The following is a 17,800-nucleotide window of genomic DNA, read 5'->3' on the forward strand; positions in this document are numbered from 1 at the left end:
GGTCACTTTAAAGGGCGGGGTGGGAACAGCACAAACAATAGAGGATATCCTGAGTCGCCAAGGAAACGGGATATTAGGATTTAGCGCTAGAATCCCCGTCCTGGAGACAGGAGTGGAATCCAAATCTCTGAACGTCTTTCCACTACCCCATGCTACCTATCCACTAATTAGATGACGAAGTAATGATTAGCACTGTCTTAAGAGACGCTCAGTCGGTCACAGGGCATCTTTGTAGCTTATGATTACAACAGTGGAGGGCTGATTGGACCGTCACCGTACAAGTGGGTGTTCCATGATGTCCATTAAGCACTACCGGGCCCGCACTTTTCTTAACTTTTGACAGTGGGGTTAGGAGGCTGTGTGTGATAGCTTGGATGGTTCACCGCCGCCCCAAGTCCTCTTCTCTGCAGCTGAGGTTTCGGGTTTCAACCCTCCCAGGACCGCGAGACGTTGCAGCCAGCACCGCGCGGCTGGCGCCTCCGCCTCCGCGCCTTCACCGCGGCTGCTCGCGGAAGATAATTTCGGGGCCGCGGCCGCGCGCTCGCCCCGCGCCAGACCCAGGTTGGGCGCAGCGGCGGAGGCTGCTTCTGGGCTGCGCTGGCTGAGTGCGTTGGGAGGCGGCGATCACAGCTGGGCCGGGACTTCCTTCCTCCACCGCAGGACAACAAAACAACCCGGCAGCAGGCACTGAGCTATTGGCAGCCGTCTGGGCGAGAGGCACAGCGATGGGCTCCGTGCTGAGTAGCGATAGCGGCAAATCGGCGCCCGCCTCTGCCACCCCGCGGGCCCCGGAGCGCAGGGGGGACCCTGAGCTGCCAGTCACGTCCTTCGACTGCTCCGTGTGCCTTGAGGTGTTACACCAGCCCGTCCGGACCCGCTGTGGCCACGTGTAAGTGCCAGGGGAGCTCGGTTTGCACGCCCACCCCTTGGGGAGGGCGATGTTGGGGGAAGCCGAGGGCTTGGGGGCCGGGGACTGTACAGAAGCCAGCGCCTTAGGGAACTGCTGCAGGAACAAACCCGGACCTGTGCGGGCCATGGGGAAAGTGCCAGTCGGAAAGTGACACGGGATTTCAGGAGGAGAAAACAAACCAGCGGGCCTTGCAGCCCCCTAAGGCTCCTCCTCCCGGAGCCCAGGTGCGGAGCTCTGGGGATGCGGATCCAGGCACAGGTCCCGCCCAGAGCCACGGCTCGCCCGCTGGGACGGTGCTCTCGGCCGCAGAACCAGCCCCCTCCCTGGCACGGAAAGGAAGCGAGCGCCCGGCTACCTGGTAGCTAAGCACAGTTTAGCTGGCCTCGGTTGAACGAGCTGTGCTTCCCTCCGCCCCGGAAACCCGGGTCGGTTTTGTTGTGCTGGAGCTGTGCACGTGTTCCAGAACGCCCACAGAGGCTCTTCTCTGGAGCAAACAACGACCTGTGCGAACTGTCTTTTCGCCCCCACCCCTTACACTCTTTCCCAGCACAGACACCCAGACCCCACAAAGCAAGTCAAACCGGAGCGTCGGAGTGATTTTCCGTAGTAGGCAGAGTTTAACAACTTGTTAGAGTTTAACATCCCAGGGTGGAGCCTGGGCTTGAACGTTAGCCGCAAGCCCTTGAACGCAGCCCTTTAAAACCCAGCCACAAAGTGACAGGAGCTTGCAGACTACCTGCTTTACGCACGGCGTCCCTAAACCCATAGAAAGTACAGATTAAAATAACTTTCTTAAAAATCACGTACTGTTTAACTAAAACTCTCTGATAATGCAAAGCCGTGTTAGTTTCTAAGAAAAGTTTAAAAACAGTCCCCACAAAATGGGCACGTCCTTAATGTGTGCTTGGTAACTGGTATCGGGAGTTGGATCTGTGAATTTATGCTTTCTCTTTACTTAGGATTTTTTTTCCTCCCCCAGATACGTGTGTGTGTGTGTGTGTGTGTGTGTGTGTGTGTGTGTTTGTGTGTGTGTGTCTGCGGGCGCGCGCACAGTTCAGGAGCGGAAACCCACTTGATGTCTTCTAAGGACGGTAGACTAACTGTATTAAGATGAAGTACCAGAGCAGCATTGCAATGGCTTGTTCGGGTTTTCTGCTTACCGGGAAAACAGAAATACCGTATTGTAAATGCAAGTGCGCAAAATGTTTTTAAAAGGACTTAGATGGTCCTTCGCTGTTTTCACTACTGCTCATCCACGAGCCACACAATGTAGCCCACACAATGTTTAAAGAAAGAGTGCTCTAGGCATTATTTTGTGGCTGTATTTTCAGGGCCTGCTGTTCCAGCTTTGTACTTTAAACTCAAAGCTTAAATTTACCCACCTTTCTGATTACTGTTTCCCAGCTATCCAGATGTAACTCATTGACATAATATCCAAAGGCCAATCTGGAAGCCGAGATACTCTTGTGTAACATCATAAAATATATCCATTAGTTCAGGACAGTAATAACCTAAGGATAAGTACATTTAAATTTAATCTTTATTAGCATGAGAACTTTAAAGTTGTGCCAAAGATGAACAGTGTGCATCTTGAAGATTTTTTTGTAGAACTGGAATGGACAGTTTTGCTATTTAATTATCTGACTGAAGATTGTTTTTCTGGTTTGGATTTTGAACATTATAGCTTACTGTTTACGATGTTTTTGCTTCCACTAAAGGATAATATAAATTTGTAAATGCTAAAATTTTTTGTTTAATCTTTTTCTTTGTTAAAGTGAATAGGAAACCAGCAACTGGAAAAAATAGTCATAAAATAGCATAACAAGGGCTGGACAAATTGCCTTCCCTCATTTTACTGTTCTTTGTTTTGACAAATCTATGTCCATTGTTCTGGCTGTGGGCAGAATTTCCATATTCCTCCTTTTGGCAAACTTACTTGGGCCCCTTCCATTTTACAAATGTTAACCAGAGTCCCTTATGCACTGGAGATTGTGAGTGCTGTTAACACCATTTGTGCATTCTAAATGAATTACTCTTTTCCATTGAAATTAAGTTGGAAAATGAAGAAATGCAAATGAAACTTTTCTGTTTCATTATCCCATACTGAAAGTAGATTTCCAGACTTGCTGCATTAGGTTGTTTGTGCTGATTTCTGTCTGTAAACCTATTTAAAGTCAAACGAGTTTAATAATGATAACAATACCTTGAATGAATATGTGCATAGCACTTTATAAGTTGTATTGTGATGCAGCAGAAACCGTGGGCCTTAGGAGAGAGCTGGATTTGAAATTCAATTATGCACTTTTGGGAAATTTGAATTTTTCCCCCTGAGGGTTCAATAATTTGAGTATATAAAATACACTGACAACAGACAGATGAACAAGGAGGAAAGCTAATTTTAATGAAACCTAATAAACAAATCCATCCAATCTCAGTCAACTTTGACCACACAGGGTAAGATTTCTGTATCTTTTATAACCTCTTACATTTTTTTCCTATTCTCATTCTTTCCCTAACTTTCTATATCCATTCAGTTTTTTCCATATCATTTTTTTATTCTTTCAATTTGAAACAACCTTTAAGTAGCCTCTAAACTGGACAAAATTACTTTTTTTTCAACAAAAATCACATTTTCATGCCTTTCTTATAACTTTTCTCACCAAAATATCTTGTGTTTTTTTTTTTTTTGGTACACTTTGCTTCCAGAATTGTTTCCTTATTTTTTTAATTTTTAATTATTATTGGAACATAACAGTTGTATATATTTACAGGGTACATCTGATGTGGTTTTTAAAAATTTTTTATTTTTAATCCCTTATTTCTAGTAGTTTTAATTACATATATGAACTGTATTTCAACTCTCAGTAACTTTAATTTCTAGTAAAAAACCTAGGAAGTAATTTTGAATTGTTATATACCAAAACATTTTATGAATACATATTTTATAATTTCTAGAAACAAGCATTTCTATAGAACAATTTTTAATGTGGAACAGGACATATGTACTAACAAACCCAAATATCTTTTGTTTATCTGAAATAAGAAGCCAAAAGTATATAAGCATAAACCTGTATTTAGTAATTAATGTTTTAGGGTTATATCTTATTTGGAAATGACTTAGATATTCAATGAATATATGCGGTTTAATTTAACTTAGCAAAACTCTAAGGTTGTAGTTACCAAAGGAATTTGGAAACCTTTAAGTAAACATATTATTTAAAAGTTCATTTATAAACTTCTATTCCATTTATATTTACCTAATCAAAATAACAATTACATTTGAATTGTTCATGGAAAACAAAGTTAGTCATTTAAGTTATGATTTTTTTCTCTTGAAAAAGTAAAGCCAGGATAACCCTGCATTAGCCAGTCTCATCTTAACCTTTGAGATACTGGACATAAGTACCCTCCTCAGTGACGCCCCCAGTCATCGTGGGTCTTGAGTACCCAAGTGGCACCCAGGGCAGCTATGAAGGGCAGGGCCCATTTGGGCCCAGGATTTATAAAGCTGGTGCAGAGCCAAGGACAGAAGACAGAGCTGTGAACATGATGCCTAGAAGATCTGTCCCCTCCCAGCACAGCTGGAGACAGATCTGGGCCAGGGAGGATGGGGTCATGGTGGACGAGGCTCTGCCCTGCAGGTAGTGGCCCAAGTGCTGTGGACACACATATGTTCCCAAGTATCACATGGCTACCTGTCTAGACCCCAGAATCCAAAGGCTCGAAATCAAATACATAAACTGACAGTAAGATGTGTGCAAAGCTTTAGGGGAGTCCAGCAGCTAACCGTTGTAACTTTAGCTCACAGACAAACTAAACTTTGCAACCTTAAAACAACTAACAGAGACAGCATAAATCTGTCTTACCAATAGACCCAAGCAAAAATGTTTAAATTAAAATTTGAAGCCATTTTTATTTTACTTTACCAATAATTATGAAACTAGCATGATTAACCAAAGATTAATAAATTCATGTGAACTTGGGCCAGGTGTGGTGGCTAACGCCTGTAATCTGAGCACTCTGGGAGGCTGAGGTGGGAAGATCGCTTGAGCTCAGGAGTTCAAGACCAGCCTGAGCAAAAGCGTCTCTACTAAAAATAGAAAAATTAGCTGGGTATGCAGGGGCACATGTGCCTGTAGTCTCAGCTGCTCGGGAGGCTGAGGCAGGAGAATTCCTTGAACCCAGGAGTTTGAGGTTGCAGTGAGCTATGATAATGCCGTTGTACTCTAGCTGGGGCAACAGAGCAAGACTCTGCCTCAAAATAAATAAATAAATAAATAAATAATAAAAATAAATAAAAAATGTTGAAAAACATTTGGACTAGTTATTTAATTTATGAATACTCATTCATTTATAAGTCAATTTGGTACCATGTAAACAATACACAAGCACATGTATAGACATATAGATACGTGCAGAAACAACATATAGCACATGTGCCAGTATCCAAAAGCCATAAATATTGGGGAGTTTAATGTAAGAGAACAGAGCTTTAGACTTGAGAGAAACTTACCCATGACTCTTGGGGCTCAGTGAGGAAAACAGGGGACCCCCCAAAAGAGTGGTTAGTGACCCCTTTGTTTGTATGTGTTTTTCAACAGGTCTCAGGGTTGTAGCTATGGGAATGCTCAGGAAGGAAAAAAAAATGGTCTCAGGGTAACTAAAAGTCCCCCTAGAATGCTTTATGTGGTTTTAGAGATGGCAAAAGGAGGAGGTGTAGAATGGAAGGAAATGGGAGGACAAGTCTTAGAAAAGCAAATTTGGGAGATTTTAAGATTTTCAAAAGGCCAATGAGGTTTTAGTTAGTAGAAGTTCAAGGAAAAAAAAGGTCCAGTTAACTAAGAAGTCCCCATGGGAGAAACAGTATTTAAAAGAGAACAGAGAAGAATATCAGCTTTTAATTAAGCTGACTTTTGACCCTATAGCTCTTTCTTCAAAGATACACAAGCAGCACGCTAGGCATGGTGGCTCATACTTACAGTCTCAGCACTTTGGGAGGATGAAGCAGGAGGATCATTTCAGGCCAGGAGTTTGAGACCAGCCTAATCAACATAGTGAGACTCCGTCTCTACAAACAAATTGAAAAAACAAAAATTAGCCAGGCCTCATGGTGTGAGTGTGGAGGCCCAGCTACTCAGGAGGCTGAGGCAGGAGGATCTCTTGAACCCAGGAGTTGAAGGCCGCAGTGAGCTATGATGATGCCACTGTACTCTACTCTGGGGAACAGAGTGAGACCCTGTTGAAAAAATATTTTATGTATTTATATATTTATAAATTTATATATGGAGCAGAGAGAATGGTGGCTGTGGCAGCAGTATCTCTTCTTCCTCCAAGCCCTCCGAATCCCTGCTCCAAGGGGTCCACCTCTCCTGCTCACCTATTCAATTCCCAACTGTAGAAGGTGTGTCTCTGGGCCAGTAGAAAAAGCAGATAAAGGGAAGAAAGTTGCTATCACACTCTTAAATATAAATCAAAGATACACCTAAACAAATGACTCAAAACTAAAACAAATAACCACACGTAAGACTAAAACCAAGAAGCTCTTTACGGTTTTAACCAAAGTCTCCTAGGAGGAAGCAAAAGCTGCAGCCCTTCCAAAATCCAGATGGTTCCCAACAACAGTTTAAAGAAGGGAAAGTTTTGCCAGCAGCAAATGGGGAACAACCCACATTTCTATCTGGCCATACTCTCTAGGGTTTAAGACAAAAGGAAAACAAAAACTGTTTATAGGATAAGAGGGGATTATAAAACAAATGGGGACCCCCAAAGGTTAAGAATCGTGCAAATGTAAATTGAAAACAAACAATTCAAACTGATTTTTATTAATGTTTCTTTTATTTTTCCCTCCTGCATTAAAGGATTTACATCTCCTAGGTACTGGTTCTCTGTAGGGGAATTGAACCCAAGCCACCATGGTGAATGTGTAGAATCCTAAGCCCTAGACAACAGAGTAGACTGTCTTTTTTTTTTTTCCAAAAATCCCACGAGGAATCCAAATCAGGCAGTTTGAGCATACAAAGGATTTTAACTTTGTTTTAAATCTGACTTCTGCTTTTAAAAAACTTGCCAAGGGAGTTTCTAAGGCTATATTCCATTTGCATCTTTTCATAGGTACCAGTAGGATAGCTATCTAAGATGTGAGCTCTCTAAAAAGTTTTTTGTTAAATATAGCCAATTTATTCATTTCAAAAGTGATTCAAACCAATACAAGAATTAATTTGCCTGCGCTCCCCACTCCACCCCCTGTTAATTAATCCAGATTTAGAAAGGGAAAAAGACAAAGAGAGACTCTTACCAGCCTCATTTGACTGGGTGCTATAGTCAAATGGGAGAACTGACTTGGTAAAAAAATTCTCACTTTCCAAGATGTCCCAGATAGCCTTACTTTTGGCTTAATTCTTTTTCCTTTGGTGGAATTTAAGAAAATTCACTTTAATGTTTTATGATTTTAAATGGATTTCATTAATATTGCTGTATCAGTTATAAAAGTATATTTGGGGAAAATGGCTTTTTACCTTTGCTTTATCCTCTGTTGTGCGAGAGCTGGGGAAACTAGGGGTAGATAAATTGAAGCTGTATGAATGGAACTAAAAAGGAATTAGATTTACATTTAAAATAAACATTCAGGCCAGTGTGGCTCATGTCTGTAATCCCAGCACTCTGGGAGGGCAAGGCAGGAGAATCGCTTGAGGTCAGGAGTTCGAGACCAGCCTGAGCAAGAGCCAGACCCCATCTCCAGAAAAATTAGGTAAAAATTAGCCTGGCACGGTAGCACGCGCCTGTAGTCCCAGCTACTTGAGCCCAGGAGTTTGAGGTTGCAGTGAGCGATGATGATGCCACTGCACTCTAGTCCACACGACAGATAGATCGAGATTCTGTCTCAAAAAAAAAAAAAAAAAAAAAATTCAAAGAAATCTGTTGTCAGATTGGATATGGTAGTGTTGAGTTTCGCTAAAAGATCAAGTCACAATAAGGCAGATTAATAAGAAAAAGGGATTACAAATTTACTTAATCTACGCATAGGGAGAATCACAGAGTGATTACCTAATATCCCATTAGGGTCTAGAAGCTCATGTACTCTCATTTTAAATGGGAGGAGGGAGATGAGGAATATAGGTAATTCTGTTTAGGGGCAATAAATGGTTACTAGGGAGGATGAATAGATATTTGTGAGAATGAATGGATGGGGGAAACAGATTGACTTGTAAATTATTCTCTTTAGAAATTAAATTAATATGAGAGGCCCATCCATTATTTTTAAGTGGGTTGGGGCTGGTCTGACTGCATTCTTTATCCTCTTTCCTGCAATAGATGTGCAGATAACTGGGAAAGGAAGGAAAGACAATTGTTCTTGGTGGATCTCTCTAGCCTTTACGGAGATAGAGGCCCCTTCTAAGGCCTGTTGATCTCTAAGGGCCTTTATTTCAACATACTCTTTATACCAAGAAGTCATATTTTGGGGTGAAATTCCCTGAGCTCCTTCATATCCAAATGGAAATATCCCAGTGGCATTGAAGAATAGATTTGGGGAAAGAGGTCAGAGTTGGAGATTTAAGAGAGCTATGTAAAAAGGGTCTAGAGGTTGAGAATGGGCCTAAGAAAGCTAAGTACTCACTGGAGCGTGGTATGAGGTTGGAAGAGCCAGGTCTCCATTGAACTGAGTTGGATACAACTGCTCCAAGGCAGACTGTGCCTAATTTTTTTTTTAAATGAAACTCTGTTTAGGATAATTCTGAAGTGCTTTCAAGTAAATGGATTAAAATGTGCCATTTGTGGTCAAGTATGAGCGGTAAAGCCTGCACCAAATTGGTGGTTCTCTAAGTACAGTCTGAGAGTCTTCCTGATGAGTTTTAAGCTGATCCAGAAATACACATCAGTGCTTTCATTCTTACAGGATCTGTACAATCCCAAAGACTTCATTGTTTAACCTAAAATTAAGACTTCTTATCCTATTATTTATTATAGATATTTATTATCTACTAATATATTCTCTATTTGTGATGGTTCTCCAGAGAAACAACCAATGGGATTGTGTGTATGTGTGTGTGTCTGTGTGAGTGTATGTGTGTGTATATCTTTAGAGAAAGAGAAAGAGAGATTTGACATTTCAAAGAATTGTTTTACATTATCAAGGGTAATCTCTTAAAGTGAACTGATTGTAGATGTTAACTACATCTACAAAATACCTTCACAGCAACACCTAGAGAAGTGTTTGATTAAATAATTGAGGACTGTAACCTAGCCAAGTTGACACATAAGACTAACCATCACATCTATGAAATGAGTTTTTTTAAGGGTTATTAAAATCTGCTTGTCAAAACCAAAAATTAGATTATTATTAGCCTCGACTAGAGGACCTTTAAGGTTCTACTAAGAAGTCTGGCTGTCAGGTAACAATGCAGCCACCTACATGTTGCTAGTAGGACTCCACACTCTTAAATTAAAAGTCATTGTTCATTTTGCTACATCGTTACCACAGGTTTGTTCTTGGTTGTTTGGCTAGATCAGCTATTGTATGGAGGACATTCATTTGTTGGTCCAGCAAACATCTGCTCTGTGCTAAGCACATAGACACAAATCCTCACCCTTGTGGAGCTTGCATTGTTATGGGGAAAATGGATGATAAACAAGACATGAGTGTTAAGTATGTAGTATGTTCTATGATGATGAGTGTTAAGGGTAAAAAAAAAAATAAAGGAAAGAAATGGGATAGGAAGTATGTGAGAGAGTTGCAATTTTAGGATATTTAGAGAAGTGCTTCTCAAATTATCTGTTGTAAAGACCAGTAGGTTATTTGTGTTGTTTTTTTTTTTAACTTCCAGACCATCATGGACCAATAATTTTATAAAATAAAAAATGTATTACAGAAAAATGGAATTTTAAAATACCAAAGATGTGTGTAAAATATAAACCCTCATTTAAAAAAATTACTATCCTCATTAGTAAAGTGGTGAGTAAAAAAAATTATTAGATTCTACAGATGTAACATTATTCTACAGATTACTATCCACATTTCTAAATAATTCTCTCCATTTCTATACTTACTTAAACATGAACTATTACTTAATGAGGCCTCATTTTGTGCAGCCTTGGTTTAGAGGAAGGTAAAGGGTGAGGAAGCTAGTTTGGCTGGAGCTAAGTGAGTGAGGGGGCAGTTGGGTGGGCTGGGGTGCAGGCATTTATAAGAAGTTTGGCTTTTTCTTTGAGTGAGGATTTTTTTTTTTTTTTTGTAAGAGACAGGGTCTTTGTTGCAGGCTAGAGTGCCGTGGCACAGTCATAGCTCACTGTACAACAGTGGAAGGGAGACTTAACATAATTAGCCCCGTTTTGCTTCTGACCTCCTGTGGTAATATCCTTTAGGTTAAAAACTTCTGGGCCGGGCGCGGTGGCTCACGCCTGTAATCCTAGCCCTCTGGGAGGCCGAGGCGGGTGGATCGAGGTCAGGAGTTCGAGACCAGCCTGAGCAAGAGCGAGACCCTGTCTCTACTAAAAATAGAAAGAAATTATATGGCCAACTAAAAATATATATAGAAAAAATTAGCCGGGCATGGTGGCGCATGCCTGTAGTCCCAGCTACTTGGGAGGCTGAGGCAGGAGGATCGCTTAAGCCCAGGAGTTTGAGGTTGCTGTGAGCTAGGCTGACGCCACAGCACTCACTCTAGCCCGGGCAACAAAGTGAGACTGTGTCTCAAAAAAAAAAAAAAAAAAAAAAAAAAACTTCTGCTTAGCTCTCTGCACATAGGCTAGAAGAAAGGTGACAATTGTGCCTTTTCTAAATATAACTTCCGGGGATATAAGTATACACACCAGTAACAATGCTATGTTAAAGATTTTTAGAAACATCCAGACCTTCATCCTCCAAAGTTTACTGACCCAGAGCAAAGAAGTTTTACCTCCTCAGACCCTCACTGATGCCCAGTTGTCTGTGGTCTTCAGTTACCTCTTCCAACCTAACACCCACACCATTTCCCCTTCTCTTAAGATAAAAAGGAGCCTAAAGTTCATACTAACTTAAGGTGGTTCTTTGGGACATTAGCCCACCATCTTCTAGTTTTGCTGGCTCTCGAAATAAAAGTTGCTTTTCCTTGCCCCACACCTTGTCACTTGACTTATTGACTGTCCTGCAGCGAGTGGTATGTGGTATGAGCTTGACCTCGGTTACAATTGTAACCTGGAATTTCTGGGCTCAAGTGATCCTCCCAGCTCAGCCTCCCAAGTAGCTGGGACTACAGGTGTGAACTACCACCTCCAGCTAATTTTTCAGTTTTTTGTAGAGACCAGCTACGTTGCTCAGGCTGGTCTCCAACTCCTGGCCTCAAGCGATCCTCCCACCTCGCCTCCCAAAGTGCTGGGATCACAGGTGTGAACCACTGCAGCTTGCCTTGGATGCTTATTTTGCCTTTCTGGCCCTGGACCCCATGGACTCCCTAATGCACTTTGTTTCTTTTTAAATCTACTTAGGGTTCAATATTTATTACCTTATGAGAGTAGGTATATGATTATACCTAATGTCTTCAGCTGTCTGTTCCTGTTTGCCTCCTACTTTGCTGACCTTTTCGTTATAAGGATTTTATTGCTAGTCACTTAATTTAGGGAAACAGAAAGGGTTAATAAAATAACAAATAGGAGTGGGTAATTAAGTTTCCATCTGGTTTCAGAGTTCTTTGAATCCTTACCTAGTTCCTGATTGATTTCCATCAGGAGCTGCAAACTCCAGCAGAGTGAAGCAAATGATGTGAATGAGTGTGAGGGCAGGTACCCCACAGAAGTGCACACATCCAGGGGGGTGCTTGGGGATGGGATTCCAGAGTTGCAGGAGACTAGCTTTTCACAGGAAGCCAGAAAATTAGATTTCATGTGAAATCTGATTTTAAAGTAATGGCAACTCCTTCCACACAATTTTTGAGAACTTTGAATCAGCTTTTTAAAAAATACAATTGACTTCCGTCCTCAGCTTTTATCTTCCACCTAAATTCTCTCCATTCTTGTCTCTCCTTTTATGATTCATCATTCTTAACCACCTTGGGGTGTGTTGGGGGAAGGCCCTTATCTCCTTAGGCTCTTGTCCATTTGCAAGCTGTAAGTTCTAGTGAGAAAGACACCACACTCTTATTTATTAATAAGAACTTTGGACCCTGCCGAGAATATTCTCCTTTAGGCAATTCCTGATGACTCATTTTGTTATTTCAGTTTATTGACTATTTACTGAGTAGTCCGGGGCTGTGTAGGAGGGGGAGGCAGAGTTCAAGATTTGAATGGTCATATATTGTGTAAATTTCTGTGATTTTCTTCACTTAATATTGTTACTGACCTTGTTGATGGGGCATTTTTGTTTTGTTTCTGGATTCCTAAAGTATTGCTCTTTGCAGTTGGGGTAGCAGTGGTGGTGGGATGAAAGGTTATAGAACTTTGAGTCAGAAAACCCCAGCTTAAGACCAACCGAGTTCAGGCACTTTATGTATATGTGACCATGCAGAAGTAATTTACACTCTGTGTGCCTCAGTTTCCTCATCTATAAATGGAAATAATGATCTTTCTTAGGGGTTTTTTAATGTTAAATGAATCAATGTATATGGAAGTGTTAAAAAATTCATAAAGTATCAGTATATCACGTTTAGACTTAAATTAAAATAAAAAGTTACCAGACAATAACAAAAATAGCTAAAAGAAAAAAGGTGGGAACCTAGGTAGATCTAGGGGTTCTAAGCAAAGAGCAGGCCAGTCCCTTCTAGTTGCTGCCGAATCAGTCATTATGTCACTCTGTTCAGTATTCAACTTCCAGAAAGAGGGTCTACTTGGCCTGGCCTACACCAGGTCCTCATGCCTTCTGCAGGGGATGGTAGGCACCTTGACTGAGGTCCTACCAAGACTGTAAGTAATATAAGAGGTATAGTTCCTGCAGAGGAAGAGCAGGATGCTGTTGCAAGACAAGAGGTATGCATGCTGGACAGACATGAACATTAAGTAGATGCCTCAAGCACTTTGCAAAGGGAAGCATCGTCTGGGTGCTTGTAATACTTTGACAACAGATGCTGGAGAGAATACTGTTAACAATCAGTAATGACTAATATAACTGGGAGTTAAAGTGGAATAAAAGAGCAAGAATTCTTTGGAAAATAGCTGTGCTTGTCCATTACTGAAGCTTAGCATCAGAAAGCATTTAGATACTACCCAAGTGCCCATTAACAATAGAATGATAAATAAATTTTGGTGTGTTCACACAACAGACTTCACAAAATTCGAATGGACACTCTCGACTATGTATAGCAATATGGATGAATCGCTTGACCATAATATTGAGCTAAAGCAGGCAAATACAAAGAATACATACCAGATGATCCCATTTATAGAAAGTATGAAAATAGGCAAAACTGATCTCTCTGGTTAGAAGTCAGTGATTATAACCACCAAGAATAGTAAGCAGGGATGAGAAAGCTGAGGTCTATAGACTGATACCATATTTGTTAAGTATATTATAATGTTTTATATGTTAAAGTACATTGTGGGGATGATGGGGGGAATTCCCCTCCCCCCCAAAGTTCACAGACCGATCAACTCACAATTAAGGCATATTAATAATGTTACAGCAGGTGTTACAGTGAGTGGTCCTGAAGACAAACCGAATGGCACACGGAGAGTCGGAGAATCAAGGTTTATTCCCTGGCGGGCTCAGAGGGGTCTCACCACCAAATTCTGAGCCCTGTTTACCCGATTTTTCCCACTTTTATTAAGTTGGGGTGGTCCGAGGGGTGGGGTTTCCGGTGGCTAAGGTAATAGGTTAGTATTATGTTGATGCACCAGGTAATAGATTAGTATTATGTTGATGTGCCAGGTAATAGGTTAGTATTATGCTGACCCGTGAGGGATGGGGGTCTCAGGTGGCTGATGGGGGTTTTCCTTTTCAATAAGAGTTAGAGGTTTATTTACTGTGTTTACAGAGAGAATGACAGATTACCCAGTGGGATCTAGATATTTTTATACTCTCCTTTTAGAGGAAATGGAGATGAGAAATGTCGGTAATTTTGTTTAGGGGCAATAAATGGTTGCTAGAGAGAATGAAGGGATGGGGGAAAGAGATTGACTTGTAAATGATTCTCTTTGAAAATTAAATTAACCTTGAGAGACAGGTATTATATTTAAAATGATTTGGGCCAGGTCTGTTTGCATTCTTGATTTTCTTTACTGCAGTATAGTGAGATAACGGGGAAGGAAAGGGAAGCCAATTGTTCTTTTGATGGGTCCATCTGCTTATGCAGATAGAGGGAAAGCCCCTTCCTAGGGCCTGTTGATTTCTAAGGGCCTTTAATTCAAAATACTCTTTACACCAAGGAGTCATATTTTGAGGTGAAATTTCCTGAGCTCCTTCACATTCAATTTAAAAAAAAAAAAAAAAAAAGAAGTCAGTGATTACCTTGGAGGGCTTAGAATTGTGGCTGGAAACAAACAGGAGGGGAGGTTCCAAGGGATGGCCCTGCCCAGTTTTTTCTTATGGGTACTGGTTATATGAGTGTGTTCCTGAGATTTCATTAAACTATATGCCTATGGTATATGAACTTTTCAGTGTTTATTGTATCCTTAAATTTTAAAAAGCCTAACTTTTGACATGTATTAATGCTCCTAAATAGATATCATATACTGAGTAGTTTAAGAGGTATAAATCCATGCTAATGTGCATAACCTAAACGCTCATTTTTACTTCTGTGTACACTTAGCCTTCAACAGCTTCTATAAATAGGTTGAGATTTTTCTGTGAATTCTGTTGATTATGTGTTAACATTTTATTATCATCTTTAAATAAACCAGAGAAAATATTTCTTGACTTGGAGGACATTCCTAATAGTGCTAATTTTGATTAGACAATTTTCTGTATCTGGGAATAACTTTAAAATTATTTTATGCTGGATGCTGTGCACAGGCCTGTAGTCCCAGCTGCTTGGGAGGCTGAGGTGGGAGGATCCCTTGAGCCCGGAGTTTGAGTCCAGCCTGAACAACATAGTGAGACCCCAGCTCTTAAAAGAAAAAAAAAAAAAAAAAGAAAAGAAGAAACAAAAAAGAAAAAAATATTTTATAAAGAACTATAATGTGTCTAGTATTTTTAATTCCTTGACTTGCTGCTCTTTTGTTTAATGCACAAAACCCCACAGAGCAAAGACTTACTTCCCCCCAAAATTTGACGTAAAATAGGATTAAGGAAAAAGAAGAACAATTGATATGCTTTGAGTTACAGTTTTAACTCAGTTTATAGGAATACTGTTTCACCCACTTTGCATGCTTACTTTTGCTTAAATACATGCAAGTGCATGTGGTGACATGTGTGATCCCAAAGACGGCTTACTGGGAAGGTAGGCGATTCTCGGGAAGCGTGGGATGCAAGTAGACCTATAATTTGGTAGCATGGCTCACGGCGTACACAGTATCATTAGACTACAGTTTCTACAAACACACACGTAATGGTGGCTCGTTTATCTCTTTCAAGAAAAGTGATATATTCTTGGTTTGTTCCGGGTAGATTCTGCCGTTCCTGTATTGCTACCAGTCTAAAGAACAATAAGTGGACCTGTCCATATTGCCGGGCATATCTTCCTTCAGAAGGAGTTCCAGCAACTGATGTAGCCAAAAGAATGAAATCCGAGTACCAAAACTGCACCGAGTGTGACACCCTGGTATGTGACCCTGCCCATGTTCATGGTTACCAGCTTAGGTGCCTGAGAAAATGGTCATTTCCCTTCTGCTTTTGACCCCCTCCTACCCACCATTTCGAAAGTGTTTTATCTCATCCTCCCCACTTCCTTTTCTCCAATTTCATATGTATTGGCTACAAAAAGACAGTTCCCCTGAATTCCTACCATCACCCAATTTTTCAGACAAAGGCTTTCATTGACTACCACCATTTTCTCTTCTTCTTATAACTCCTGTGATCTCCTACTATATGTCCTGTATTCTTGCTTCTCTGTGGCATCCCACCAATGAATAGTTTTGTCATCAAATCCAGTGGCATATTTCCACCTGTATTATTCTAGACTTTGCACTATTTATCTCTCTCTATCACTTCCTCCTTGTTGCAATTTTCCACCTTTGGTACTATACTAGCCTGGTCAGATCATGTGAGATCTTAGAGGCCGTGTAGAAGAGTCTAGATTTTATCCTAAATGCAATAGTAAGATATAGAAAGAGTGTAAGCTTTGGAGCGCCAAGATCGTTTTTATGGTTTGAAGATGTCATCACTCTAACATATGTGTGGAGAATGCTTTGGAGTGGGGAAAAGTGGAATTGGTGCAAACAGTTAAGTGGCTATTATGATAGGTTGGGTGAGAAGGCTGGATTAGTGTGATAGCATTAGTTATGGAATAAGAGGTTGTTTCAAGGTATAGTTAGAAGGTAGAATTGAAGGAAATTGGTAATTGGATGTGGTGGTGAGTGAGAGGTGTCAAAAATGCCTCCCAGGTATTCTGACTTGAATAAGTCAGGCTACTAATATGGGGAGAAAATTTGGAGAGCTGCCAAGAGGAGATGCTGGGAGCACATTTAGATTCATCAAAAGAGAGATTATGTACTAAGCATCTGTGGACTAAAATAAAATTTTAAGGCTCAACCCCCACCAGCTGACTAAGTGGACCCCCTCGTGGCCAAAGAAATATCCTAAAACTAAATTGCCTGCCAGGAGGAAGGAGGTCAGACATGCCTTATCATGCCTCCCTCCCTTCTTGGGGACATCCTTTGTAACCCATTAACAGGCCTAAGTGTATACAAGACAAACCTACAGGTCCTCAATTTACACCACAAATATATGTCCAGTGGCTTATCTCTGATAAACAGCAACTATGTTAAAACATTCCAAGCCTTTAGACAAAGCTTCATGTCTTTAACCAATTACAAGCCAAAGAATCTATAAACCCCCTATAACCTGTAAGCTCCCCCCCTTCAAGGTGGTCCACCTTTTCAGGCCAAACCAATGTATGCCTCCCACGTATTGATTGATGACTTTACATGTAACCCCTGTTTCCCTGAAATGTATAAAACCAAACTCTAACCCAGCCACAGTGAGTCCACTTTGCTCAAGGCCTCTTGGGCGTGGCTCTGGGTCATGGTCCTCAAATTTGGCTCAGAATAAATCTTTTTAAAATTATTTTACAGAGTTTGGCTTTTTTTCTGGTGACACATCTAAATTTTTTTAGAGAACCTTTCTTGACGTTTATCAAAATTACAGCCCTGTTATGCTTTCTTTTAGCACCCTTGCTTTTGCTTTATACCACTTATCACCATTTGTAATTATACTTTTGTGATTTTTTTTTTTTTGGTTTAATGTCATGTATTCCCATCAGAGTTGAGTTCCATGAAGGTAAAACTGTGTCTTTTTCATTGATAATGTGTGTACCCAGCCTTTTGGAAAGTGACTGGCACATAGTAAATGCTCAGTGCATTTCTAAATGTTTGTATAAGACCCAGTCTATTCATGGCTACCTAACTATAGAATTTATACATGGTCTTTAGAGTCAGACATCCTGGGATCAAAGACTAATTTTCTCACGTACTCTTTGTGTTTTTGTGAAAGTTGTTATTCTGAGTTTTTGTTTACCTCTTTATAAAATGAGGAAAAAGATAATGTTAATGTTATACGGTGGTCATGAAGGTAAATGATAAATATATATGTGAGATATATATGTATTAGTATATATGTATATGTGACTGATGGCTGGCTTTTAACAGGGTGTCTGGAGCATAGTAAATGCTCAAAATCAATAGCTGTTTACATTCTTTTTTTTTTTTTTTTTTTTGAGACAGAGTCTCACTTTGTTTCCTGGGCTAGAGTGAGTGCCGTGGCGTCAGCCTAGCTCACAGCAACCTCAGACTCCTGGGCTTAAGCGATCCTCCTGCCCCAGCCTCCCCAGT

The 17,800-nt window shown here is 40.7% G+C and overlaps 1 protein-coding gene across 3 annotated transcripts in view; it reads left to right on the forward strand.

Annotated features, from left to right (window-relative positions):
* The first annotated feature begins 332 nt into the window (after nucleotides 1-332).
* The window catches only part of RNF125 (ring finger protein 125), a 37,614-nt gene continuing 20,146 nt past the window's right edge, over nucleotides 333-17,800 (forward strand). For all 3 annotated transcript variants that reach the window (XM_045527579.1, XM_045527580.1, XM_045527578.1), the window contains exons 1-2: nucleotides 333-889; nucleotides 15,420-15,573. In XM_045527579.1, the coding sequence (XP_045383535.1) occupies nucleotides 726-889; nucleotides 15,420-15,573 (318 nt within the window). In that variant the 5' untranslated portion in view covers nucleotides 333-725. The remainder of the gene's footprint in view (nucleotides 890-15,419; nucleotides 15,574-17,800) is intronic.

The sequence above is a fragment of the Lemur catta genome, chromosome 16, assembly GCF_020740605.2.
Source record: "Lemur catta isolate mLemCat1 chromosome 16, mLemCat1.pri, whole genome shotgun sequence".
NCBI classification, from domain to species: Eukaryota; Metazoa; Chordata; class Mammalia; order Primates; family Lemuridae; genus Lemur; species Lemur catta.